Source organism: Aspergillus steynii (genome assembly GCF_002849105.1).
Source record: "Aspergillus steynii IBT 23096 chromosome Unknown P170scaffold_1, whole genome shotgun sequence".
Lineage (NCBI taxonomy): Eukaryota > Fungi > Ascomycota > Eurotiomycetes > Eurotiales > Aspergillaceae > Aspergillus > Aspergillus steynii.
In genome coordinates, this window is record NW_020194398.1 from 1,889,276 (window position 1) to 1,915,471 (window position 26,196).

At 53.8% G+C, this 26,196-nt stretch overlaps 8 protein-coding genes across 8 annotated transcripts; 5 read left to right on the plus strand and 3 right to left on the minus strand.

Moving 5' to 3' along the window:
- Positions 1-2,002: 2,002 nt before the first annotated feature.
- Positions 2,003-5,025, plus strand: P170DRAFT_346804 (uncharacterized protein; the record flags this gene model as incomplete). The annotated part of the gene is made up of 3 exons (XM_024843586.1): positions 2,003-2,244; positions 2,320-2,719; positions 2,785-5,025. 3 exons carry the CDS (start codon positions 2,003-2,005, stop codon positions 5,023-5,025), a joined length of 2,883 nt encoding a protein of 960 aa, XP_024709581.1.
- A 404-nt stretch (positions 5,026-5,429) lies between these two features.
- On the minus strand, positions 5,430-6,782 carry P170DRAFT_431908 (nitronate monooxygenase). The gene has a single exon (XM_024848147.1). It carries the CDS (start codon positions 6,687-6,689, stop codon positions 5,619-5,621), a length of 1,071 nt encoding a protein of 356 aa, XP_024709582.1. The 5' UTR covers positions 6,690-6,782; the 3' UTR covers positions 5,430-5,618.
- An 867-nt stretch (positions 6,783-7,649) lies between these two features.
- On the plus strand, positions 7,650-8,393 carry P170DRAFT_469740 (DNA-directed RNA polymerase II core subunit RPB11; the record flags this gene model as incomplete). The annotated part of the gene is made up of 4 exons (XM_024852673.1): positions 7,650-7,840; positions 7,896-7,954; positions 8,015-8,124; positions 8,190-8,393. 4 exons carry the CDS (start codon positions 7,650-7,652, stop codon positions 8,391-8,393), a joined length of 564 nt encoding a protein of 187 aa, XP_024709583.1.
- A 507-nt stretch (positions 8,394-8,900) lies between these two features.
- On the plus strand, positions 8,901-13,919 carry pan1 (actin cytoskeleton-regulatory complex protein PAN1). The gene is made up of 5 exons (XM_024848148.1): positions 8,901-9,568; positions 9,642-9,705; positions 9,761-11,827; positions 11,901-12,449; positions 12,546-13,919. Exons 1-5 carry the CDS (start codon positions 8,995-8,997, stop codon positions 13,720-13,722), a joined length of 4,431 nt encoding a protein of 1,476 aa, XP_024709584.1. The 5' UTR covers positions 8,901-8,994; the 3' UTR covers positions 13,723-13,919.
- Positions 13,920-14,173: 254 nt separating this feature from the next.
- Positions 14,174-17,271, minus strand: P170DRAFT_397544 (sodium/calcium exchanger protein; the record flags this gene model as incomplete). Its single annotated transcript, XM_024846183.1, has 2 exons — positions 14,174-16,986; positions 17,130-17,271. The coding sequence occupies 2 exons, from the start codon at positions 17,269-17,271 to the stop codon at positions 14,174-14,176; spliced, it is 2,955 nt and encodes a 984-aa protein (XP_024709585.1).
- Positions 17,272-17,725: 454 nt separating this feature from the next.
- Positions 17,726-21,219, plus strand: P170DRAFT_373165 (condensin subunit BRN1). The gene is made up of 3 exons (XM_024845230.1): positions 17,726-18,219; positions 18,283-18,862; positions 18,920-21,219. The coding sequence occupies exons 1-3, from the start codon at positions 18,143-18,145 to the stop codon at positions 20,897-20,899; spliced, it is 2,637 nt and encodes an 878-aa protein (XP_024709586.1). The 5' UTR covers positions 17,726-18,142; the 3' UTR covers positions 20,900-21,219.
- A 454-nt stretch (positions 21,220-21,673) lies between these two features.
- P170DRAFT_346601 (uncharacterized protein) lies at positions 21,674-23,204 on the minus strand (the record flags this gene model as incomplete). Its single annotated transcript, XM_024843574.1, has 3 exons — positions 21,674-22,210; positions 22,279-22,746; positions 22,809-23,204. The coding sequence occupies 3 exons, from the start codon at positions 23,202-23,204 to the stop codon at positions 21,674-21,676; spliced, it is 1,401 nt and encodes a 466-aa protein (XP_024709587.1).
- Positions 23,205-24,874: 1,670 nt separating this feature from the next.
- Positions 24,875-26,174, plus strand: P170DRAFT_12512 (uncharacterized protein). Its single transcript, XM_024842381.1, has 3 exons — positions 24,875-25,391; positions 25,534-25,621; positions 25,911-26,174. Exons 1-3 carry the CDS (start codon positions 25,105-25,107, stop codon positions 26,070-26,072), a joined length of 537 nt encoding a protein of 178 aa, XP_024709588.1. The 5' UTR covers positions 24,875-25,104; the 3' UTR covers positions 26,073-26,174.
- The last annotated feature ends 22 nt before the right edge of the window (positions 26,175-26,196 follow it).

Genomic DNA, 26,196 nt, shown 5'->3' on the forward strand with positions numbered 1-26,196 from the left:
GTGATCGTGGACATACCACTTAGTAGAGACTTTTCTGGTATCCTTGATAGATTCTCTCATTCCACTAACTACCTAAGAGCTACGTATTAATTCTGGAGGGAGGGGGGGGGGGGGGGGGGGGGGGGGCTAGTATGCCGGACCAAGGACCACCAGGGCCAGCGGTGTGGTTAGAGCGGGATTCCCCATCTACATCCTGTCTTTCGAGGGAGCCAACCCGAAGCGAAGGCCGAGATCTGCGGTGTCATAATGTTCTGCATTCAGATCGAGCATTGAGCAAGGAGGCGCGGAGTGCGATGGCCAGGCAGTCGCAGCCGACATACTGCGTACGGCGTCGTCTCAACGAGTAGTTCGGGGCCTCCAGACGGCCAGGACCAAGTCCGTCCCGGGGGATCATCTCTTCCCGACGGGGGGTCGTGGAATGGCGATTCGCAATCCGCAAATCCAGGTCCCCAGAGGGATCGGCAGCGGCCCACTCGTTCAGTTCCAATGGCGGTCGGACGGACAATCGTAGGATACCGCAGGAGGGCTCTCGATCGTTGTGACTTGCGAGGACAATTGGAAAGTTGGCCACGACAAGGCCGAGCGAAGGAGAGCTTCGATCTTGTTTTATTTTATTTTATTTCATATATATATATATATATATTTTTCGGGGGCCCCTGATGGGTGGCGGAATGCTTCATTGGGAGGACTCCTTTAGTCTCATCTACCCAAGACAGCGCGGTTTCACTCGAAGTGGGTTTGACAGGTAATCGGTAGGATTCTGATTCCGAATATAATTAACAGTTCCCATTTGGACTTGCAATCCTAACCGTCCGGCGGAGTCATTATAATTATGCCCGAGTAACTAACGAGAGGAGGTCCTGCGTTCGACGGCGAAGGGGTTGACCGGGCGAGGATCATCGACGGATGTCAGAATAATAAGTAATAGTCAGCCCCTTTCTCCTGAACTCCCAAGGGGTTATGATTATTTTCCTCTGTCTTTCCTTTCAAGAAGAGGAACAGCCTGGGGACTCCGTCGCCCAAAAGAAAAAAAAAAAGACCGGCATAAACGGGGCCACTGATGATTTCGCCCTCCGACCGTCTGATCGCAGTCCTTCAGGCGGGATGCTATATTTGGCGCTGCTCCACTTGGATTAATTGATTGATTTTTTTCCCTCGAGTTTTATTTCGGGGGGATTTCTCGTCCTAATTGGATTTGCTGTCTCTTTTTCATTTTGGAATTGCGATTTTATTATTTTAATTTTTACCCACTCGGACGGTGATTCTCGTTATGGAGGGCTTTTTCTGATTTTTGTTGTCGGTTCTTTCATCCAGTTGTTTTGTTTTTACTATTACTAGTTCACTTCACTTCACCTCTCAACTTTCTCCTCTCCTCTTCTCTCTCCCTCTTCCTCCCTCTCTCTCTCTCCTCCCCCCCGTCGCTGTACTAATAATAATTTTTTGTCTCTCTTCAGCCCCACCGGTGTAGGTGAGGGCTTGATCTGGTCGTGATTGATTTGATCGATCGACTTGTTTTATACTACTGTTACTATACATACTTTACGGCCAGCCAGAAGCTTCTGGCCACCTCGCTCCATTCCCACACCAGTCATTCTGCCCTTCTCCTCCAGACACCCGCCCCCTTAATGAAGCCGGCAAATCCACCACAAACGCCTCTTTGACGCTCTACTGTCCTTGTCCCTGCCCGCCCGTGTCATTCGCTTCATTCTGGGCGTCCTATCGACCGACGCCCCACTCGGCTCCTGAGATTCGAGTGGTTTCGGAACGCTGGCCCAGAACTACTAGCCCAACCCATAGACACCCCCCTCCACCACCCGCGGCCTTGTTTACGGGCGACGACTCACCCGAATAGCGCGCACCTCCGAAAGGGGCCCCTGGTCTTTTTTTTTTTTTTTTTTTTTTTTTTAGCGACTCGGAGATTGAGGAGCTGGTATAGCTCACGAAATTTCATCCTCGAAAGTGGTTCCGGGTTCACTAGCGGTTGCGACCCTCTTCAGCACCGATGCCAATTAAACTCCCCAAAGGCTTTACCCGACGGAAATCGTCTGGTAATGTCCTAGACGAGGTAGAAAATCCTCCTCAGCCGTCCTTTCGAGTCTTCGAACGTCCTTCCGTCGATAAGAAGTCCATGAGCGATGGCAATCTTTTGTCGAAAAGGCTGAGCTCGGGACAACCTTTAGATTCACCCACGGAGGATCAGGACAACATCTTTGCCGGGCCCCTGAATCATCCCCAAAGAAACTTGTACGGCCTCCCTGTCTCGCCTGACGTTATAACACTCAGCACAAGCGGATGAACTAACTCGAGTTGTGCTCACAGAGGCGTACGCGACCATTCGTCCGGTCATATTAACTCTTCGCCCAAACGTCGCTCAACAGACGGTCCGCTGTCACCGGACAACTCATCGCCACATTCACGAAACCTCTACGATATTCCGATACCCCCTATCTCTGGTGCATTGCGGGCAGCTGGCCGAACCTTTTCCTTCGGTGGGAGATTTTCGAAATCGTCGGCGCCCCCGCAACAACAATCTACTCCTGGTCCTTCTCGGAATAGGGCAATGACCAACAGCACGAGCAGCACCGCAACCCCTCCCAAACTGCCGGATACAGAACTGCGGATTGGTCAGATGGGGGACGACTTCCACAACATGTTCGACGATCTCGGGAAACGAGGCAACGCTGCCCAGGAATCATCGCGGAATTCGTCCGTGGACACGGTAGGCCACCCTGGCACAAACCCCGGCGCGTTTTGTCAGGATCAACTAACGATACTCATTCCTAGTACTCCTCTTCACCCCCCGAGGCGGCCTTCCGCAAGGAAGAAAAGTTGCCCCGTCCCGCACCCATCGATACAGATCGGTCGAAAGAAGTCGAACCCTCGCCGTACTCATGGGGTAGCCGTCACTCAGAGGAGGGTCTTTTGGCCGCCGTTGATTCGCCGCACGATGAACCCCCGGCACCATATTTGGGGTTTACCCATTCCACTACATCCTACCGAGATGGGCGAAGGAAATCCATACCCTTCTCCAACGCAATGCCCGTCACGACAACGACTCACCGTTCCCTTGAGAAACCGGACGGCATGGCAGAAAAGGGCCTACGGAGAAGTGTTTTATACCCTAGCAAGCGGGATTCAACGCCCGTCGAGGATGAGGACGCCAAATTAATCATGTCATCTCTCTATTCGAACAAGCGAAACTCGCAAGTGCCATTGGTGTCAGACCAAGAGGACTCGGATGCAGAGAATGAGACTCCGCTATTCACCAAAGCGCCAACGTCCCCGGTTAACCAGCGGGAGCGACTTACTCCTCCGCCCCTGCAACCTCCGACACACAAATCTCCGGGCCTGAATGATGACCACCTCGACCCCTCTATCGCGGCCCATGCGCGATTGGCCGTGCAATACGAGACCCAACCACCGCCGGTGCCATCGACCAACAAAGTAATGACACCCTCTCAATTTGAGCATTATCGGCAGCAGCAGGAGCTCCGACGGTCACATAGCGATGCTTCGAAGAGCGAGGACTCCGCAGAAAGCGATTTCGACGAAGAGGACGAGGCCGAGAAGAATCGGGAAGCGGAGAAGCAACGGCGAAAGCAAGAAGCACATCTCTCCGTATATCGGCAGCAGATGATGAAGGTGACGGGCCAACAGTCCCCTGCAGCTTCTCTTCGACCAGAAATGGATCGGGCGAGCAACAGCGTACCAAACCTCGCCGTCCATTCCTTCAACCAAGGGAACAGGTCAGGCAGCGGGAAGAGTAGCGAGGGTGATGAGGACGAGGAAGTTCCCTTGGGGATCTTAGCAGCGCACGGGTTCCCGAATAGGAACCGGCCACCCAGTCGACTGGCACCGTCGAATTCGATCCCAAACATGCGGGCATCGTTCCATCAGCCTTACATCTCGTCTCCCGGATCGGTTGCAGAGAATGATGCCGGCAATCGCAGCAGCCTGCCTGTTTTCGCCCGGAATCTACCCCGAGACCCCTACTATGGGGCGGGCTTGGTGAATTCGTCCAACCGAGAGTCCCTGGCTCTCGGAGGAGGTGCTTCCGTTTACGGAGGACCCTCGGCTGCCGCAGGTCCTCCGCCCGGATTCCCTCCAGGGGGATTAATCGGTGTCATTGCCACGGAGGAGCGCGCGAGAGCCATGAGACGAGGGAGCCCGAACACCCAAGCCATGCATGACTACCATGCTGCGATGCCTTCGGTCCCGACCCAGCCCAATGGCATCCCGAGGCCCTATACCATGATGAGCCTGAATCCACCCAATCCCTCGGCCCCTCAGCAAGGGGTTTCGGCCACGGAGCAAGCTCAAATCCAGCTTTCCCAGCAAATGTCAAGTATGATGCAGATGCAGATGCAATGGATGCAGCAGATGATTCACATGCAAGGTGGGCAAGGCCCACCCCAGCAGTCGATGCCGCCAGGCGGCTTCCCTTCGTTCGTGGCCCCTCCCACCGTGAGACCGTCTTCGATGCCGTCGGCAGGCCCGAATAATAATGTTCCACCCGCATATGGCGGCGGTGACCAAAGAACTCTTAGCCTTCTTGACCCGAACGCTTCACCCCGATTGAACGCTCCGGCCATGCCGTTCGCCTCCGGCGTGAACCGGCCGAGCACCCCGGCAGGGCAAGGCTATGCGCCGTCAATTGCGCCATCAGAGCGGAGCAACGTTGGACTGGCGCCGCGGTATCGCCCAGTGTCTACCCTTCATCCGGACACTGCCTCGGCGGCTTATCCCCTCGCCTCCAAAGCATGGAACGATGAGAACCAGAGATCTTCCGTCTCCATTGCTTCTCCGGCCCCCGCTTCGCAGATGGCCAAGCCGGCATCCCGTCCAATTTCCAATGGCGGAAAATCCGCTTTGGCTCGTGGATCGGGCAATGGCATCGAACCGGATGAGGATGACGACGACGAAGGGTGGTCTGAAATGATGAAGAAACGGGAGAATAAGCGAAGCAATTGGAAATTGAAGAAGGAGACGTCAAGTCTCGGCGACTTACTGAATACAGTACATTGACACGACCATAAGTGATTGGCTTGGATCTTCCTCTTATTCGCCGAATCGTTTCCTCTTTCCTTGTCGCATGCACTTCCCGGTTTTGGTTCGGGCTTTGGCGTTGTTCTCTCTAGATCGCTTTACATGCCCATCTACTTTATCATGTTTTATTCTCCTTTCTCTCTATGTCTCTCTCTCCCTCTCTCTTTTTCTCTCTTCCCCCACTTCTTTCTCCCCCCCTCTTTTTCGGGGACGTCAGCTTGGCCCCTGGAGATTTGAATTGCATCATGAAAGTTACTGCCTGTTGATCCGTCCAACTTGAGCAAAGGCGAGGAGTTATGCAAGGCCGGCGTTTTCATTTCTTTATTTCTTTGTCCTCTTCGTCATTTCCACCCCCCCCCACCCCCCCCTCTTTCCCTTGTTTTCGTCCATTATCAGTTTCGAGAGCTCAGCGGTTGTATATTGTGTCCTTTTGACTCGTTTCATGTTCTATTGGGTAGGTATATGATAAAGTATAATATACGAACGAGCCTCGTGGGGCCACCAAGGATCTCCATTCAGTGAACCCTAAGTGCACTTTCCGTCGCGTCTGACCCGGTGTGCTCGGATCAGCGCTATCCGGCAAATCGTTGGATTACGTCCCTTGCTTCTAGTCGTACTTGATCCAGGATCTTCGCCACGGGCAGCGTCGCTTTCACGAGCCCAACTCCACTGCCGGCGTAGGTGGTCAACCGCGCGCGCGGTCCCCATCCCGAATCGCCCTTCTCCAACTCTTTCACATACAACGCACGGTTCTCCTCATCATCCATGCCACATTCCGTAGCATCCGTGTAGCTTCGATTGATTATGCCGCGCCCGTCATATCGGCCCGGCCAGCCTGTGATCCCTCTCACCCGGTCGTACACTGTGGAGCGGACGGTGTTGACCCCCCCATCGGACGCCCGTAGGATCTCGTCCTGGTAGCCACGGGCGATACTCGCTTCGACCGAGGCCAAGAAGCGCGTGCCCATGACGACTCCAGTCGACCCTAAGGTCAACGAGGCGGCAATCCCTCGCCCGTCAACGATCCCGCCCGCCGCCACCACGGCGATGTCGCTTTGCCGGCGTTCTTTGAGGGCATCGCATACCTCGGGGACTAGCGTGAAGATGGAAGCTGAGCGGGCTAGACCGTGACCCCCAGCGTCTGAGCCTTGGGCGACCAGTACATCCGGGCAAAGAACCTCCGCCGCGGCCACGGCTTCCGCTACCGAGCCGACCTGGACCCAAATCTTGGTTCCTCCGGAGGTGACGGCGCGCACCCGGACCACCCAGGGGACCAAATCATCGGGCAGGGCCTGAGGACCGAACAGCCACACTGCGCACGGCCTATGCCGTTCGATTGCGGCGACGGACTTGTCGAGGTCCGCGCCCCAGTTGAGAAAGCCAACCCCGATGGGTAGGATACCGGTGCCACGAAAGACTGATCGGATCGGTGTGTCCGTCCGCTCTACGAGTTGTGCGGCCTCCTCAAGGTTGCGCTCCAAAGTAGAGACGTCGTATCCTGCAGCAAGAAACCCCAAGCCACCGGCGGACGAGACCGACACGGCGAGCAGAGGCATGGCAATGTTGAGCATGGGAGCCGACGCTACCAGGGGAGTCTCGGTCCAAGGAAAGGCTGAAGCCGAAGCTGACAATGGCAGATGCATTCTTCTGGTTGGACCGATCCAATCAATATGACTGCCTAGGTGAGGAAGCAACACAGGGAGTAGAGCCCATCGTATCCATGATCATCACCGGTGGGCCAGGATGAAGTTGAAAGCCAAGTTCCTGGCGTCACTCCCCCTCAAGTTCGGCGGGCGGGTCACGTGGAGTCACGGGATGCGGCAAGCAATCATAGATCAAAGAACCTCGCCGTCGTCTTTCCCATTCCCTTGTATCCGCCTAGACGTGCTCCAATCACCGTTGCCTTGTCAGTTTTCTTTTTTGGACGTGTAGCTTGGGATTCTCACTTCTTCCTCTTGTGTGGGGAAATTTTCTTCTTTCTCCCGGTCACCTTGTTGGCCCGAGCTTTTCTCGCACAAAGGGAACATCCCGGGTAGAAGAGAACGGTCTGCAAGAACCTGGATATTTCCGCCTCCAGTCCCTGTGCTGCCTACATACATATATATATGCTATTGTTATAGACCTCTTGGATATCTACCGGGAATAACTTCACTAGACAGCAGCTCCCCTTACAAACTTTCATCACCATGAACGCACCAGACCGGTAAGATCAGTGACTTCCTTTCCCCCACCTCTCTCTCTCTCTCTCTATACTCTTGCTTGCCCTGGCTTCCGTGATTGTCTTGTCCTTACCATCAGATGAACACTTATATATATCTCTTTTTTTTGCTCTCTTGGAGGGGTGCAATGAAGAGAGCCCTTGGAGGAGGAGGAAGAGGGGGGGGTTTGCCCGAAAGGGAAAGAGAGGACATTGGGAAAGTAGACGGCGGTGCTTCTGTCGCTGCCATTCTTCTCTCTCCATCTCCCTCCTCTTTCATTTTGCTTCGACATCCCCACAAGAAGTTGCTTTATCCCGCTCAAACCCTGCCTGTGTTTTACCCGTGTTCATGTTCTACTTGTGTTCTTGTCCCCTGTCCATTATTTCTGGTCTGGAGCCCTTCAATATGAGCCCACGTAAAGAGCCACTTCTCCCCCCAGAGACGGCCTATGCACGCTGGCGGAACGCCAGTGGCAACGCTCGTAAAGGCTGCCAGTCTACGGTCAGGGTGTCGCATGACCAGCAGCCGAGGTCTGCCATGCTCCAGCTCCATGATCTCTCGTTCTCCTTGCAGCTTTCTCTTACCTCATTCACCACGTTGGTACATATGGCAGGGTATATGACACGGTGCTGATTCGTCCTCCGAGTATAGCTACGAGTCCTTTGTACTCGCCAACGGCGAGAGCAAAGTAGAAATGGAAATCGATACCCGTAAGTCTCTATGTCTGTCGCCCCGCTTATCTTTGCGCCCTTGCTGAACCGTTCTCTCAGGAATCCCATCTTCAGCTATCTTCACTTTTAACAAAGAAGACCACACCCTCGGGAATTTGATCCGCTCTCGCCTTCTACAGAGCTCTCACGTTCTCTTTGCAGCCTACAAGGTATGTTCGGCCCCGCGCGAGGGTTCTATGTCGGTGATGCCATATCACTAACCTGCGAGCTCTAGGTGCCCCACCCTTTGGTTCCTAAATTTGAACTGCGAGTCCAAACCGACGGGGAGATCGCTCCTAAGGAGGCAGTGGTGACCGCCTGCCATGAGCTGGTTCGAGACCTGGGAATCCTTTCCCGTGAGTTTACCAAGGAATACGAGCTGCGGAAGATGGTGGGCGCAAGTCAGCAGCAGCAGAATGGGGCCCAGGATGGGATTTAAGCGGATGATAGTTCATGATCCGACGTGACTTCCCTTCAGCATTGGGCGCGGCTGGCCATGCGTCTTGTTCCTCTCTTGTTCTTTGAAAAAGTCCATACCCCATCCATTCCCCTTTCTTTGTTCTTATCTCGCTCTCAATATGGATATGAGCTGGCTCTATTTTTTTTTTCTTTTTTCTTTTTTCTTTTTTTTTTTTCTTCTCTCTCTCGGTTGCTTTACATCTCAATGGTTGTTCTTGTGCTCTCTTGATTGTATGTATGCAATATGAATGCCCGGGCCTGGAACTCCTGGGATCCCAATCGGCCGCATTCATGCCAGCTCAATGATCTTTGCCTGGGAATAACTGGCTCCTCCGAAGAAGAAACATGTAGAAATCAAGACACTCCGTAAAACTCGAGTTCCTGGGGGCTGAGTCAGCAGCTTCCCGGGCGGGTTTAGCGTGCCTCCGCGTGCCTGGCGTCTGCCGTCATCCTCCCTCCTGAACCGAAGGCAACCTCGCTTCTTTCTCCTTTCTCCATTTGCTTCCCATTCTCCTTCTGCCTGTCGCGTTGTCAATGCCTGGATCTAGCTTTCTTTGCTTGATGCCAGTGCCATTGTGGTAATGTATTCCTCGTCAAATTCCTTCCTCGGCGGCGCCAACAGCGCTCGCCCGGGACAACAGCCACCTTTCATGCAGCAGCAGCAGCAGCAGCAATACTCGCCATTCCCGACCGGCCAGCAACAGACGGGCTTTGTTCCCCAGCCTACTGGTTATGGTCCTCAAATGTCTGGCTTGAGCGGCTCCCAGCTGCAGCCTCAACCGACCGGTTTCCCCGCGGGACAGCTGCAACCGCAATTCACCGGCTTCCCTGGCGCCGCTGCCCAGCCATCACACCAGCCGGGCTTGCAACCGCCGGTTCCGCAGCAACCCCAGTTTACGGGGTACCCTCTTCAGTCTCAAGCTCCCCAGATCCAGGCACCCTCGAACACCGGACTTCCCCTCCGACCGGGCTTTCAGACCTCTTCTGAGATAGCAGACTCATTCAGAGATGGAAGCGGCGCGGCCCCCCCGCCGCCCCCTAAATCCTCGGGCAACAAGATCCCCAACATTCGCCTCTCATTCATCACCGCCCAGGATCAGGCTAAATTCGAGCAATTGTTCAAGTCGGCCGTGGGTGATAGTCAGACAATGACCGGTCAGTAGGATTCCATCCTTCCTGTATTTGGTAGTCAAGCAGAGTGTCCTGACATTTTCCACACACTACACAGGTGATAAAGCCAAAGAGCTTCTTATGCGATCAAGGCTCTCGGGTGGCGACCTGTCAAAGATATGGTGAGTACCTGGGGAGAACATGGTTGCTTTGTCACCGCGATGCTGATGGTCCCAGGGTTTTGTCGGACTCCACCAAGTCAGGCCAGCTGTTCTTCCCAGAGTTTGCCCTGGCCATGTACCTGTGCAACCTGCGGATCACAGGTAGAGACTTGCCCGACTCTCTCCCGGAGAAAATCAAAAATGAGGTGTCCAGTATGGTAGACATTATCTCGTTTACGGTCCCTGACACGCAACCGGAACCCGTCGCCCGGACGAACGTGCCAAATTTCGAGGCGCCACTGCTAGAGAACAAATCAGCGCCTCCAGCTCCTCAGCAACCGCAGCCACAGCAGCCTACGAATTCCCAGCTTTTGACACAACTCACGGCCCAGCCTACGGGATTCCCCCAGGCGAATAATTTCCTATCCAACCAAGCCTCCCTCTCCGGCCAAAGTCCAGGCCTCACGGCCCAAGCGACTGGATTTCCTGCGCAGACTCAGCAGCATTCCCTCCAGCCACAGCCCACGGGACTCATGGCCAACCCGCAGCCGACTGGCTATGCCGGCCCTCGTCCCCCTATCCCGCCGATGCCAACGGGCTTCGGATCCGGGCTGAGCCCTGCGCAGACCGGGGGCGTACAGGGTCTGGTCGCTCAGCCTACCGGAATTCCCGGCCAATGGGGTTTTGTCAATGCACCGTCTTCCGGCCTGCCCAATATTGAAGCCTTGAAGCAGCAACTCATGCCACAACCAGGCCGGGAGGGTGGGTTCTCTGCTGTCGGCCTCTCAGGAAATGCCCATATCCCATGGGCAATCACTAAGGAGGAGAAGAAAATCTACGATGATCTGTTCAGAGCCTGGGACGGGTTCCACAAGGGATTCATCGGTGGTGACACCGCCATCGAAATCATGGGCCAGAGTGGCCTGGACCGCCAGGACTTGGAGCGCATTTGGACTTTGGCGGACCCGCATAACAAGGGTCGGTTGAACATGGATGAGTTCGCCGTTGGCATGCATTTGATATACCGGAAGCTGAACGGATACCCGGTACCAAATCGCCTACCACCGGAACTGGTCCCTCCTTCGACGAGAAACCTGAACGACTCTATAGGAACGGTTAAGTCCATGCTTTCGCAAGATGCCGAGTCCCGTAAAGCTTCGGGTGCGTTTTTGCAGCCACAGAAGACCGGCGTGAGCTATCTCAAGGATCACTCTTTCCGTGGTGGCACGGTGTCGCCTGGCTTTGGTCGCAAAGATGCCACGCTCTTCAAAAACAACGACGAAGCTGCTGCTGGCTACCGCTCTAGTGCGCGCCGTCGTGTCGGTAACAACGCGCGCACTCCATCACCCGCCGCCTCATCCCAAGCATCCGAAGAAGAACTGTCTTCTGGACAATTGAAAAAGAAAATTCGTGAGGCTCAGATTATGCTTGACGCGGTGGACTTTCAGGATGAAAACCGCGCCGAAGAAGACGATGCTTTGGATCGTAGAGATCGCCGCGAAGCGGAGAGCTTGATGGACAGAATTCGACGCGTCCAGGACGACATTGACACCCATCCAAATGCCTCGTTCCGCAACCTCGACAATGGGGCCGAAAGACGGACTTTGCGTCGCCAACTCCAGGCCTTTGAGGATCAAGTTCCTCAAGTTGCTTCTGAGGTCCGTCGGGTTGAGCGGGAGATCGCCGAAACCAAACTGGAGTTGTTCCGCCTGAAGGATGCGAAGGTGCATCCTAGCAGTGCATCGAATATTGTTGGTACTGGTCCCGGTGGCATGGTGACAGAGGCCGACCGCATTAAAGCCCGCGCTCGTGCTAGAATGCAGGCCCGCGCTGCTGAGCTTGCCGGAAGACCGGCACCTGCCTCGCAAGACGATGATGGAGCAGCTGCTCGGCGCCTTGAAGCCGAGAGTGCAACCGTCAAGGCAGCCAGAGAGAAGAACGATGCGATGACGCGTGATGTGGAGGATAGCGTCAAAGATTTCGCCCGTGGTCTTGAGGATAGCCTCAAAGACGAAGGGGAAAACTCGACTCGCGAGCATGAACGGCGCCGGTGGGAGGACGCACTGGGCGTGGAAGACATTATCCGTGATTTCATATATGATTTGAAGCGCGGCAGCCGGACTGCGTCTGTTCGTAAAGAAGAGTAAGTTGGCACTAACCAAACCTGCCCAACCCCTCTCCCCTATTACGTATCATAAAATAACACCAACGTACAGAGCATCAAGGTCATCGCCAGCCCAGGAACAACCATCTCATTATCATGAACTGGCAGGGGATAGAACGGGCACCGTTCGCCCTTCCCCTCCGCCGTCAACTGGCTCCCCGGCATCGTTGCCTGGATCTACCCATGAAGACCGAGTGGCCGCAGCCAGAGAACGTGCGCAGAAGCGCATTGCCGAACGGATGGCGGCGGCTGGTCTCAAGCCCCACAGTGATTCGGCAGAGACCCTTCTTCAACGTCAAGAACGGGAAAAGAAGGAACGCGAAGAACGACTGCGACGTGCCGAAGAAGAGGACGCGAAGCGAGAGCAAGAAAGGCAGCTTCGCCTAGCCGAAGAGCAGCAAGGCTCGACATCGCAATCTACCAAACCACCTGGCAAAAAGCCCCCACCGGCGCCGCCTTCAAGGAGAATTCGCACGGACAGTGCGGGTCAGGCTGATGCGAAGAAAGCAGCTGAAGACACGGCCAAAGTAGATCAAGCCGCCCAGGAACAAGCTCTCAGGGAGGAGCAACAGGCGCAAGAGCAGGAGAGGAAGCAACTTGAGTAAGTGATAAGTCCCTTGCTATCCTCCGAGGGGGGCCATATTTGCGCCTCGGCTGCCCTGGAAGGTGGAGTACTTACACTAGATTGTACATCTAGGATCGAGGCCAAACAACGGGAAGATGAATTCGCAAGAGAAAAGCAGGCACAGGAGGCTCGCTTACGTGCACTTCAGGAACAGGTCGAGCAGGGCAAGATTAAAAAACAGGAAGAGAAACGTCGAAAGGAGGAGGCCGATCGGCAGGCAAGAGAGCAGGAAGCTAGGCTTTCAGCTCAACGAGCTGAGCTGGAGATGGCCAGAGAACGGGAGCGACAGCTTCAATTGGAATTGGAAGCTATGGACGAGCAAAGCTCTTCCGACGAAGAGGGTCCGGCCAATATCACGCCACAGGATAGCACGCCGACCCAGACGACAAAGGCTTCCTCCCCCCCTGTCTCTTCCGCTCCGGTGATCGCTGAGCCAACAACCCAGGACTTTCCTAGTCCTGCTAGCTCCCCATCCAGTAGTCGCGCCGGACCTGCGGGCCTGAATCCGGACGCCGAGTCAAAGAACCCTTATTTCAAGAAGATAAATCAGACCAGCGACGGCCAGGCTGCTGCGAACTCATCTCCTCAGGTCGCCATCGCCTCCCCCAAGGCTGACGCTCCGTCTACCAACCCTTTCCACCGTCTGACCCAGCAGCAAGAGACCACCAAACCCACATTTACCGCGCCAGGTCCGCTTGAGCGCAAGACTCGAGCGCGTCCCGAAGCAGACGACGATGATTGGTCCGCGGCAGGCTCGGACTTCGATTCATCTGACGATGAGGATGAGCGGGCGGGCGGCGGTAGTGCAAAGCAGCTTGCCAGTATCCTGTTCGGTACTATGGCACCTCCGCGACCTCTCTCTGCCATGGATGACAAGTCCCCCTCCAAATCGTCCACTCCTGTGCAGGATCACCCAGCGGTGCCTGAAACGGACACCAATACACTTTCCGCCCCTGGCGCGGCTGCGCCTCCGCCGCCTCCGCCGCCGCCACCACCACCACCACCGGCGGCCCCTGCCCCCGCCCCGGCTGGTGACTTTGGGGCTCCCCCTCCACCGCCCCCTCCGGGCGCTCCGCCAGCTCCGCCGCCGCCGCCAGGAATTCCTCCGCCTCCCGCTCCTCCCTCCGCATCTACGGGGCCAAGTGATCGCGGCGCCTTGCTAGCTTCCATTCAAGCAGGCAAGGGACTGAAAAAAGTCCAGACAAACGATCGGAGTACTAGCTCCACGGCAGGTCGGGTCCTGGTCTAAAGGTGCCGTTTTGTCATTCATTAGCATTTGTTGCTCTCGCTGTCGGCGACAGTAGGTTGCCAACAGAATGAAAGTAATCGCGCCCATAATATTCCCTTGCATATTCTCTCCAGGTTTAATCTTACTGTATTTTGCCATGTCAAGCCTTGTCAAAATTTGTCAATGTAGAAAGTATTGTTATAATTCAGATATTTCAAGGGCACTTATGTGTGATAGTTGCACAAGATCCATGTATCCATCTTTATATATCCTCGCTATACATATCCGGGGGAAAGTTCCACAAGTTCTATCACGAGTATTTGGTTTGAAATAAGGAGTGGGAAAATGGGAAGAAAGGAATGAGAAACCATGAAAACAGCACTGGCTATAATAATAGAAAAAAAACGAAGAAAGAAACAAAAACAGCAAAAGACACAGGGTAAATAAATTCGTATCATGACCTATAAACAGCTCAAGCTACAAGCTCAGCAATCACATTAGCCAAGGTGCTAATGCACCATAAGATGACAAGACCCCAGCCAATTTTTCGATCCATTCTCCAATTATTCAGAGGAATCACGATCAATAACCCCACAAGGGTAAGTAAAAGTGTTGCGCCACTGATGACAAGAACTTTTGAAATGGCAATTTCGTAAGATCCTCCGGTTGCAACTATCGATTCTGGGTTTGCATTCAGTGTCATATACAGACCACCCAATCCGATTCCTAGAAGGATGTTTAACATGGGTCCGCCGAAACAGGCACTAAGAGCCATGACCGGATAACCAAGCCGTGCAACGGTGATGTCTGCAACCAAATCGCCGAGGGAATTTCCAACAGCAAACACGGTTAAACCGAGGAGAGAATCGCTGATGTTCAAAATCACCCCCACCGTCTTGAGGAGACTGACAACTTCCGTGGCTATAGTTGCAATCCAAAATATGGCGACCATGAATCCGAGTAGGGCTAGGAAAGGGCGCCATGCGTTGGGAGTGTGCGAGTGGTTACCGCGTCGCGTGCTCAAGAGGAGGGAAGTGAAACACACAAGGGAAAAAAGCAGAGAACACAGAAATGGTAGCAGTAAGTTGCGGAGTTTGAGCTCGGGATCCACGGCCGTCCAAGATATCAAAGTCACAAAGAAAGGGCCGGAGAAAAGCTGTATCCAAACAAGCCATTGGCAATGTTCTTTTGTAGAGACTGGTGATGTATCTGGCTGATGTTGGACAGCGGGCAACTCAGAGTCCCAGCGTCGCCGATTATGCGATGGCTGCGTTTTGTTGGTTTGATTTGTCGTCTCGTTGGTGCTGGACCCCCGATCAACAGCGCAAATGAGTGGACTGTCATCTGGAAGCCTCACGAGAGGCGCTGTTGAACTCTCGCCGTCCGTTGGGGATACGACAACGGCGACTGGTCCTGTTTGCGTTTGAGGCTGTATGGGTTCTACTACAGGCAGGGTTATAGTCAATAGCAATACACTGGGCGCCGCTGCGAGTCCCAATAACCGCTCCCAGAATGATTTAGCTTTCCACCCATCCAGAGTGGGGAAAAGCGTTGAGACAATTGTTCGAGCAGGCAAGGCGGCCCAAGCAGACCACCATTTTGTTTGGACTCGAGGTCGAGAACATCCGTCGTCGAAGACACTGTCATGAATTTGAAGCAACTGTGTAGGGCTTGAAGCAGCGGGCAAGCGTAGGCTTGGAGGCCTAGAAGATGCCGATCCTGGTATATCAAGCGCAGGAAATGGGCTGGTCGGAGTCCCCCTATCAGAGCCACCGGGAGATAGTGAAGTCCCACGGGGGGACAGCGGAAGGGGAGATTGCGAGTGACATGCTTCAGTCTGATAGTTAGGAGACCGAAAAGCATCTGGAGGTGCAAGTAAAGAAGGAGTATGAGGTCGGGTCCCTACCACAGGACTTAGACTAGGCGACGAATGTCCCGAACGAGGGGTCGAAACTACTAATTCTGTGTTCGTGTCGGCCTGATGGGCCAGTGGTGTATTTGAACTATCACCCATTGGTCGACTCACGGTGACAAGAGGGCGTGTCACGGAAGGATCGAGCACGCTGGTATCCAATCTCAACCCGGCAGCGTCGTTGGCAGACACGGCCCGAATACGCCCGGGACCAGTTGCACCATGGGGTGAGAGATGGTCCACGGACGATCTGCTAGCCCTTGGGTGGGATGCGACCGAAATATTGTCGCACGTGTGTGATGAGTCCTGCGTTTCATAATCGCGGTTGTCCGAGTATCTTGGCAGGTTGATCGGGACGTTTTGATGAGTGCTCCTCGATCGCTGTAGAGACGAAAGCACCGACTGAAACTCCAAGGCGCCGACAAGACTAGGTCTGATTGGGTTCAAGGTGTTGCGCCTGCGCACAGAAGGGCGAATAACATGCATGTTGTCTCGTATTTCGGCCAGGTAGCGGTTGCGAGTCTCGTCATCCTCGTCTCCATCTTTCCAAGCAGGCATGTCGGCCCTTTCCAAAGAATCAAAGTCCACGCCGTGAAGAAGACTTGTTGACTCGGACGCCACTCCGGGATCATCGTCTTCCACTTCCTCGATCTCCAATTCTTGATTGTCTGGGATATGAAAGTGTGACCGGGCCGCTAGGTTTCTTTCATAGACTCGTCGTTTCCGTACGATGTACCAGTGCCAGACCACAACCAGACCCACATAGAAGCAATACAGCCCAACCATCGTGGCGGCCTCCCAGACGTGAAGGCGACCGTCCGCTAACAGCAACATGCTAAAACAGACAGCCACGATGAAATACCCGACATCTCTTACAAAGCTTCTCCGAGCGACCTTGAACGGGCGAACCAGCGCCATCGAACCTGCGACCACGGACGTGATAAAGCTTGCAGCCCCGAGTAGCTCACCAATAGCCAAACTGCCGCTGTTCGACCGCATGGCAGCGAATGTGGAGAAAACATCGGGACTTCCATTTCCAAAAGCCAGGAAAGTGACGCCAGTCAAGCTTTCACTCAGCCCGAGAAAGCTAGCCAGGGTGCTCAAGTCAATACAGAGAAAGTCGCTGGCGGCGATCCCAATGGTACTGAAGAGCAGAGACAGCCACAGAATAAGAATGCCAAATGCAAGCGGCTTGACGTCTGCAAGAGTACAGTAATAGAATTGGAGGTAGGAGAAAAAGCCATCTTCATGATCTGGGCAGTTCATGCGGACAAAGGAGCATTGATCTTTTGCGTCACGAACAAGACGGCACTGAAACAAATCAGAGCAAATAAAATCGTCAGCATCATGAGGAAATGATGAGCAATCGAGCTCTACGACATCAGGGAAAGGGAGAGAAGATTATGATAAGAAAGGCAATCAAACCGTACCTCCAATTCATTACTCCGTCCAATGACCCCATGGGTATTGGGACCGGCCAATTGCCAACTGCGTGTTATGAGCCGGGTAGCAAGACTTTCGTCCCCGCGATCAAGAGCCCATTTGAAGACAGCGAGACTAGTGAACACCAGTATAGTCAAGTAAAATGGTCGGGCCGAATATCGGCGATTCTGGCGGGTCACGGGGCGACTCCCGCTCAGCGTCAGTACTCTGGACATGGTGGAAGATGCGGCAACAGTAGCATCATGGGCAGTAGAGAAAAGCGTTGCCAGCGGAGGACGGGAGCCCAGGAGGGAGAAGTTGGAAAGGCTGCAAGGGAGAGAAAGAATTAGCGGGCAGCAGCAAACCGATTCCCGATGCGGTGAGTGAGTTGGTTGATTCGCAAGGAATTATCGAGCGAGCTCGGTGGCAGAAGGACGAGCCATGCGGGAAATCGTGGAGTCGCTCAGCGCAGTGCGCTGCTCACTCACTCTTGTCAGATACTACTCTGTCTCCTAGCCACTGATGTCAAAAGAGTGGAGACAGTGGCTTGTCAGGTCATTGGAGGAGCGATGAGGCTATGCTCGTCGGCGGATAGGAATAGACGGGGTTGTGACAAATGAAGATCCCCCAAACGATCCATTGAAAAGACGACGTCAGGCCTGATGGTATCCGCATGGGTGAGCGCTGGTACGAACTCGAGCGTGATGGTTGTCGTCAGTCAAGAAGGAAGAGAACAGCGAACCTCGCAGGGCACAACGGAGTGGTCACGTCACATGCCCGAGCGCCTACCCGATCGGGATATATCGCATCACGTGGGCGCTGGTACCGGATGCGGCTAGTCGCTGCGCTGTGGGCGACTCTGCGGCGCCGTATGTTTTTGTTGATTTCCTGCTTCAAAGAGAAACAAAACCGTCCGCAAAGTGGCGCATCGCAACAGCCTCGTTGAGTCCCGACGCAACGCGCCCTCCCCCCTCGAGATGAAAAGCTGTTCTCCCCACCACTAAACCCTCCTTTTCTCGAATTCCAGAAATCGCATTCGTCAGACCGCCGAGAAAGGGATAAAGACAGTGTTGAATCAACCCTTGCTGCCAGGGGAAATCGTCCACAATGCCCCGCGTCGCAAACCCCAGGCATCGCCGTTCCGGTGGTGGTGCTTCCACCCCCCACAAAAACTCGCCTTTGAAGTAGGTATTGATCTAAGGCGTCTCGTGTCTGTCCCCTTGGATGGTCCAGGCTGATGGCATTAGAATCCCCCTCAATGATGACTTGGGTGAGAAGGCGGCCCGCATGGAGGCCCGTCAAGCGCGCCATGATCGACAAATGGACCAGATCAAAGCCGCAGTGAAGACACCTATGCCTCCCCGCAGATATACGAGTTATGAGCGCGCATCCAGCATGAGTCCGGTCACACCCCGAGGGTCAGGTCACCGAGGTCGAGAGAGCGATGTAGATGGCCGAAGAGCCGTGACCCCGATGAAGCGGGTCCCCATTCTGGCCAACTTTGAGGAATGGATGAAAATGGCAACCGACAACAAAATCAATGCGAACAATTCGTGGAACTTTGCTCTCATCGATTACTTCCATGACATGTCCCTGCTGAAGGAAGGCGATGGCGTGAATTTTCAAAAGGCCAGCTGCACCTTGGACGGCTGTGTGAAAATTTATACGAGCAGAGTTGATAGTGTTGCTACGGAGACTGGGAAGCTCCTCAGTGGATTGGCCGATAGTCGCGATAGAAAAGCCCGCGAAGCCGGTGCAGATGGGGAGGAGGTCGATGATGAAGATGAAGAAGGCGAGGAAGGAGCGACAAGAAAGAGTCGACGGAAGGTATAGTACTCTATCAAGGCCAGTTCGGTACCAGATCGACTGACTGAAAATATGAAGCAACGCTCCCATGAGGCGACATTGGCACCGTCTTTTGCTGCCCTCCAACTCAAAAAGTTCGAACTTGAGTTCTCGGTCGACCCATTGTTCAAGAAGGCTTCCGCAGATTTCGACGAAGGTGGCGCCAAAGGATTGCTTCTTAACCATTTGGCGATCGATGGCCAAGGACGGATAGTGTTTGATAGCAGCGATGATGCTGCCGAAGAAAGCTCAAAGGAAGCAGAGAGTACACGTCAGAATTCAGAAGAGCCTGAACGACCAGACTCGCCTTCCCCTTCAAGGGAATCTCCCGGTGAGGTGTTTGAGGATAGTATGGATATCGATATCACCCCGCTGGCCAACCAATTCTTCCCCGATCTAGAGCGACTTGAGGGGCAGGACATTTGCCCGTCGTTGAAGAACTTTGATCTTGGAGATCCGAGCGGATCGATAGATATCCCTTTTCTTAAGGCACCCGAAGACTGGCGAAATGAGAAGGGTAACGAGCAAGGTCGCAACTTGAACGATGCATCTGGAATCATGCTTGATGATGACAATGCTGTAGGGTTCGACGATGATGATGATGCCACTTTGGCTGGATTTGACCTCACTGGGGACGCCGGCTTCGGCGATGGTGGAGAAGTATGGGCTCGTGAGGCCGCACTCGAACCAATGCTCAAAGTTCATCGGGTAGACCGGGATGGCGATGAGAACCAGGACGGCGAAGAAATTGACAACGATGACGCATATGCCATATCTCTTACTCACCAGCCCGACAATCGAGATCACGAGAATATCCTCAGTTATTTTGACAATGCCCTGCAGAAGAACTGGGCAGGGCCAGAGCACTGGAAAATCCGGAAAATCAAGGAGCATGCGGCCGCCAACACTGCGAATATGGCACCAAAGCAGCGCAAAGAGAAGGAGCCCTTCGAAATCGACTTTGGTGCGCCTCTGGATCCGTCCATGGCCGAGCTGATTTACACTCCCGCTAGCTCCAACTCCACCATCTCCTTGCCCAAAACGCAATGGAAAACCAAAGGTCGCAACCTACTTCCTGATGACAAACATTTCAATTCACGGCAATTACTCCGCCTGTTCCTGAAGCCAAAAGCCAGGATGGGCTCCAAGCGCTTGGCGGGGTCTCGACAGTTCAATCATCGACGCCCAGATCAAACATCGGGCAGTGGAGACATGGACGAGGCGTTCTGGGCGAACCATAAATCTGAAGCGGACGCAGAGCCTGGTGAAGAAGGCGCCCCCGGAGCATATGATGCCAACTTTTTTGCAGACGATGACGGTCTTGCATTCCCGAACGGCATCGATTTGGGTGACGATGACGACGACAATCTCCCGTTTGCCGACGCCAGAGAGATGCTATCTCCACCCGCCGATGGGACTGCAGGGTCTTCGGCTGGAGAAGCAGGCGGTGCTTCCGGCCTGGCGGCGCTTCTCAACATGGTCGGATCAACGCCTGGTTCGGGCCTACAGAACGGTGCTGGCGGATTTGGGTCACAACTTGTAACGCAAGGTGGTCGAAGAGCGCGACCCGATTATGTAGCCTATGCACGGGTTGCAAAGAAGGTCGATGTGCGGCGCCTCAAACTGGAGATGTGGAAGGGCATGGGCGACCGATTGATCGCCGCCACGCACTTCGACACTCCCCAAGAAAGCACTGCCAACAGCCCTCCGGAGACCTCTCAACCCGACGGAACGCCAACACCCACGCCACTAGACAACCCCTTGGACCAGGTGGATGACAACGAGAGTAATCGACTGCGCTTCACACATGTCATGAATTCTCTGAAGTCGGTCTATGCTCCAGATACGCTCCGTGACATCAGCACCTCATATGGGTTTATTTGTCTGCTTCATTTAGCCAATGAACAAGGACTTGTCTTGCAAAATGACAACCGTCCTGGTGGCGACGGCGAGGCTAAGCTGGAAGAAATCTTTGTTGTGAAGGATGCCAACGCGATCATCGAGGAAGGGGCTATATAACATAAGACATCATGGATGAAAACATTGTTTTTCCTGGGTTCAACGGCTATGTTATGTTCTATGAGGTATGCTGTATGGGTTGGAGTTTACGCAGGCTTGGAATTTGTGCCGCGGGTGGAGTTTCTTAGGTCATTTCTCCTTGATGAATGGCGTTTGGTCAGGCCCTTAAACTGGCCCTTTTCGTTGTTTTGTCCTTTTCCCTTCACTTTGGAACAGAGGGTAGTCCTCGGGAGACCCAGTTTCTCATGTACCTGTTATATTTTTTCGGATCTAGCCCTACAGCTCCAAGGGTCGTACATAAATTACGTGCAATTTCTGTGCCTTTGGCTTGTCACCATAAATTGAGAATATTGGGGCAAAGTAACCGGGGAAAGGGAGGGAGATTAGTAGTAGTAGTAGTAGTAGTAGTAGTAGTAGTAGTAGTAGTAGTAGTAGTAGTAGTAGTAGTTGTTGTAGTAGTAGCAGCAGCAGCAGCAGCAGCAGCAGCAATAGATGAGATGGTATAAGTAACATGACGTAACTAAAAAGCACAACCAAAAAAAAAAAAAAAAAAAAAAAAAAAGAAAAGAGAAATTTAAAAGAAAAGGCTAAGAGAAATAAACATCAGATACTACTTGTCCACACCACCTGTCAGAAATATGATGGGCTGCGAGGAGCCGAGAATCCGCAAGTCCTGAGCTGATGCTGACCATTATATTTGCAAAGATCTGCATATTTGCAGGCTCATATTCCACTCTCCAACCCGAACAAATCCACCAGCCGATAGTAAGACTCTTATTGTTGTGGTCCATGAGGAAATCCAGGGCTCATCGGACTTGCATAGGCGCCTGGGATTGGGACGGCTTCGTAAGTCCTCTCACCGGGAGCAGCACCCATATGTTGGGGAGGACCCTGTATTGACGCAGCCGCAGCAGGAGGGGCGGGGAACTCCTCCTGTGCAGATTTGGGAGTTGCATGCTGCACGCGAACTGGGGGCGGCTGCAGCTGAAACGTGGGTTGCGGCCGGGTTGGGGATCTAGGCGTAGCAAATTGGGTTGAGCACGATTCTCCATTTTCCGCCGCAGAATAAGGGTCCTGGGGGATCGAGGTAGATACAAGGGGGGTCTTTGCGGTGTGAGGAAAGCCAGGAGTGTTTGGCGCAGACTGGAGGCGAAGCTGGGCCAGATACAAGTCGGATCTAGCCTTGTCGCGACGATCCATTGACTTGGCAAGCCGTCGCTTGGTCCAGAAACGATAAAATACCACTGCATAGATCAGGATAATCAGAACTTCGAGAACTATTTCGATGATGGCGCACACCAGTCCCCAATCCTATGTGGAAAGTCAGCAAACCGATTATCAATCGTTGGACAAGCCGCATCATCAGCGGCCAAACGCACCTGGAGACGGCAAAGAAGAGCATAATCAATATCGCTGTGGAATAATTCCTCCCGAGTGTTCTTCTTGCAAGACCAACCCCACAGGTCCTGGCCGTTGCCGGTGGCTTTGTCGTTCTGGTAGAGCGCAGCTGCAACGACCCACATGATCAGACTGAAAGTGAAGAAACAGACCGAAAAGATTGAGTAGTACACAGCGACTTTCTCAGCACGTTTGTGGCCGCCCTTCCAATAGCCCCAGAACACGACCAGACATGCCAGCAGCGACACGCAAGCCACCGACAGAAGCAGGTACTGTGTCCACGGATTTGTGCCGTTGGCCCAAGCCGGGAAGCCACTGCGCGATGGCAAGGACTTTGTGGCGTGAAATATGGTCAGAGTAGTTGCCAGGATGGTAAGAACAATCAGACTGCACGAGAAGTTCACAAAGCGAAGGAAGATTTTCGCAACTCGCACCCGGAGTTTAATGCGCTGTATGTCAAATCATATGCGTCAGGATTGGTCCAGGCTATGGTCATGGTTTGCACACTTACCAGGTCTCTAGCGTTCTCTTTATCCGCCGACCTCTCTTGCTTCTCGACGTAGAACTCTTCCCGAAAGGTTGGGCTGAGTGGGTTGAGCGTGCGTCCGGGTGTTCCTGGGACCTTCAAGGCACTCTTCAGGGGTGAGGCTGGTGGGACCTGGTGTGATGCATGCTGTGCAGGATCGTTTGCCGCAACATATCCAAACCCTACATCAGACACGTCTGGAGGTGCCTGGGCCTGGTTGGAGGGATCGGCAAACGGGGAACTGCGCGTGTCTGCAGGACCAGTCGGGGAATAAACCGCCGTTGCCTCCGCAAAGCGAGCCGTCCTCGGACTCTTGAGCGATGAAGACGAGGTGTCCGATGAGTTTCGGTCCTCCACGGTAGGTTGTAGCACTGGCGCCATTTGTCTATGATTGTGACCTCGAACAATGTCCAAGGGGGTAACCGGTTCGTAGGTGTGAGTAGAGCTCTTTTGGCTTTCACCGGATATCGACATCGGATAGGCAGATATATCAGGAACCAGGAGAGCCAGCTCTCGACGATCCTATTCTGCCACTTTGATTGCACGCGATGATCTCTTGGAGACGGAGAATGTATAGCTGCTGACAATGCACGGCGTGCTCTTGTTTCAATCCAGCTCCATGCGCTACCTTCGGGGCCGGTCGTCAGTTTGGAGTCGCAAAGACGGACGGGGTCACTCACCAATGGTCCGGTCGAGACGGTCCCAACACTGTTCTTTGCCGACTAGGTATGTCGTGGGAAAAAATGCCCTGCGAATCCTGCGCTGGTCGAACCAAGATACAGATGTAGAACGACGCAAAGTACGGATGAGAGAGGGCGGGAGAGAAAGAAAGAAAACGGTAGAGAGACTACGATCGGACCAGGCCATTTTTGAACGGAGTGAGCAGCCTGGATATCTATGAGAACCGTCCAGCGGCGGGGGAGACTTGCAACGGCCGTGTGAAGGGCAGAGGTAAGCGCCGGGAAACCTGCAGAGCAACGACGGCAAAGGCTTTGATTGGGGGAAGGGGAGGGCAGGGGAAATGTACGGATGCGCCATCCAGGTGGTGATAGGAAGAGACAGGGTCAAGCGGCACGATGACTGGATGTGAATGTGCATCACTAGCGCAATCATCCTGGCTTATCACAGCGGGGGAGAGGGAGCCCATCACCCTCGTCCTTTAGCTTCTTCCCATGCAGGTCTGATCACCACAGGAGCGAGTGAGCCCGTTGTTTGGCTCCCTCTTCCCGGCGCCAATGCTGATCGCCTCGTAGAATAGCCAACCAGAAAGGCTGCAGACGCGCCGGACTTGAGAGCGAGGGAGAGGGGAGAAGAGGCACTGCGTAGGGAGTAAAGGTAGATGGTCGGGTTAAAGATGAACAGGTTCAATTCAATCGACAGCTCTACATAGTTCAGGTTGGTCTATGTACGGTCATCTTCTCGGGGAAAAGGGGGAAAGGACGAAATTTGGACCAACTGGTTAACCGGGGGGGCAAAATATGATATGAACATGCATGGGAGATGGAGACATCGGGACAACAGAGAAAGAGCGCAGTTTAAGCGCCTGCAACTGTGATCACACTGCGGATGACTAAAGGCCCCCGGGGATCCTGGAAAAATACCTCGTCCTTTGCCTTTTTGGGAAGCGCGGCGCCAGCAGAATTCGCTCTCTTGTTCTTGTTCTCTCTTTCTTGCTCCCTCTCCTCGCTCTCTCCTCGCTCTCTCCTCGCTCTCTCCTCGCTCTCTTTTCTCTCTCTCTCTCTCTCTCTCCCTCCCTCTCCCACACAAAATAAACCAGACTTCATTCTGGATGGACTAATGACATGGCCATTTGGGGTCATGGCAAACTATATTAATATTCCGATCTAACTGACCTCCAGCCTATCACAACTTCCGTTGATTTGACTTGACAGTTATGCGATCGTCGTTCCGTTCGAGTTCAGGATTTCCAGAAGAGAAACCTCATCTGGATGAACCCCGGGAGATATTGACTCTGGAGTACACCGTGGCTCAGCTTTGGTGGATTGCGGCGGGCAGTGTCCAGCCACCCATCCCCACCCGATTCTACGCCGTACGGAGTAGTACCAGGCTTCAATCATTGTTACGTTTCACGATGGCAACGGGCAAGCACCGCCTCCGTAGCATGGCCACTCCGGACGTAGTCGAACCAGGACACGACTGTGCTGCGCCTCCCGTGGACTTTAAAAAAAGCAGCCCGCTAGCCGGGACGGGTTAGCGCTGCCGCTTGGGGGAGGCGTCATTACCCAGGTAGGCAGGTACGCTGGTACTGACCCGGCTGGTCATGACCGTTCCGTTACCACAGTACCGTCGGTCCGATCCATTTTCCGACCGCAAACTCGCCGGTCGAGTTCAGAGCCGCCTGGAGCCTGGTCACGGCTGGTATCGCCCACATCCTCCAGCCACTTCTTCTGCCTTTCCTCGTGTCAACTCCAACATCTCTCTCTCTCCTTCCCTTTCCCTTTCCCTTTCCCTCTCCCTCTCCCTCTCCCTCTCCCTCTCTCTTGATCTCTCTTGCTCTTTTGCTCTTTTGCTCTCGCTCTCTTGGGTCAGGTCCGCTCTGCTCCTTGGGTCAGCTTGTGTCCCTTTCTTTCGTCTGCATCCCGTCCGGCTGAATTGGTCTGCCAAAACCAGACCCTCTCCGCCTCCGCCCGTCCCTCTCCCAAACATAACAGTCCGACCGACTACCCTAACTTGGTCACTGCATCATCAGCTCCTGGACCCATCGGCTCATCCATGCCTCTCAACCCACGGACAACAGCCTGTTTTCCATTATTCTCCTACATCTGGATTTTGATACCGTAATTATCTCGCTCTCTTCCTTTGCCTCTCCTTCTAATTCCGTTTTTTACATTCCGTTAATTTCGCTCCTTCTATTTCCCCCCCCCCTCTTCTTGTCTTGTTCTTGTTCTAAGTTTTATTTTACTTTGTATTATTTTATTTTATTGTATTTTTTTTTTTTTTCGGTCAGCCTCGTGAATGAGGCTTGGTCAAATCTGTACCCTCCCCCGATCTCTTCCTTCCCGAGAATCGCAAGATCCCCCTTACCTTCACTCTGTTATAGGTGTTTCGCCTGACCTCGACGATTAGTTACTTTGTTACCCGTTGATTATTTGTCAGACGGTTGGTGTTGCATCGCCTCTTTTCTCCCACCCCTTTTTACAACAACCGCTTAGTCCCGGCTTCTCCTGCAGCCTAACTAAGCACCTTCACTCTGCCAAACATCCGTCACGGATTCACCAGATGGGTTGACCCCCCCAGTCCACCCGATCGATCTTCGGTTGATAGCAGTGTCGAGCGTTTTGTTTCAAATCATCCTGCAAGCACCACTGCTATTTTTGTCTTCCTGCAAGGCCCCAGCTTTGTATACCGGTGG

Excerpts from the sequence above, each read along its gene's own strand:
- P170DRAFT_431908 (XM_024848147.1), bottom strand. The coding sequence starts at position 6,689 with ATGCATCTGCCATTGTCAGCTTCGGCTTCAGCCTTTCCTTGGACCGAG.
- pan1 (XM_024848148.1), top strand. The coding sequence starts at position 8,995 with ATGTATTCCTCGTCAAATTCCTTCCTCGGCGGCGCCAACAGCGCTCGC. Across the intron at positions 9,569-9,641 it reads TGATAGTCAGACAATGACCG|GTGATAAAGCCAAAGAGCTT; the intron begins GTCAGTAGGATT and ends CACACTACACAG. Across the intron at positions 12,450-12,545 it reads CAGGAGAGGAAGCAACTTGA|GATCGAGGCCAAACAACGGG; the intron begins GTAAGTGATAAG and ends TTGTACATCTAG.
- P170DRAFT_373165 (XM_024845230.1), top strand. The coding sequence starts at position 18,143 with ATGCCCCGCGTCGCAAACCCCAGGCATCGCCGTTCCGGTGGTGGTGCT. Across the intron at positions 18,220-18,282 it reads CACAAAAACTCGCCTTTGAA|AATCCCCCTCAATGATGACT; the intron begins GTAGGTATTGAT and ends TGATGGCATTAG. Across the intron at positions 18,863-18,919 it reads CAAGAAAGAGTCGACGGAAG|CAACGCTCCCATGAGGCGAC; the intron begins GTATAGTACTCT and ends GAAAATATGAAG.
- P170DRAFT_12512 (XM_024842381.1), top strand. The coding sequence starts at position 25,105 with ATGACCGTTCCGTTACCACAGTACCGTCGGTCCGATCCATTTTCCGAC. Across the intron at positions 25,392-25,533 it reads AGGTCCGCTCTGCTCCTTGG|CTCCTGGACCCATCGGCTCA; the intron begins GTCAGCTTGTGT and ends CTGCATCATCAG. Across the intron at positions 25,622-25,910 it reads TACATCTGGATTTTGATACC|TTACTTTGTTACCCGTTGAT; the intron begins GTAATTATCTCG and ends CTCGACGATTAG.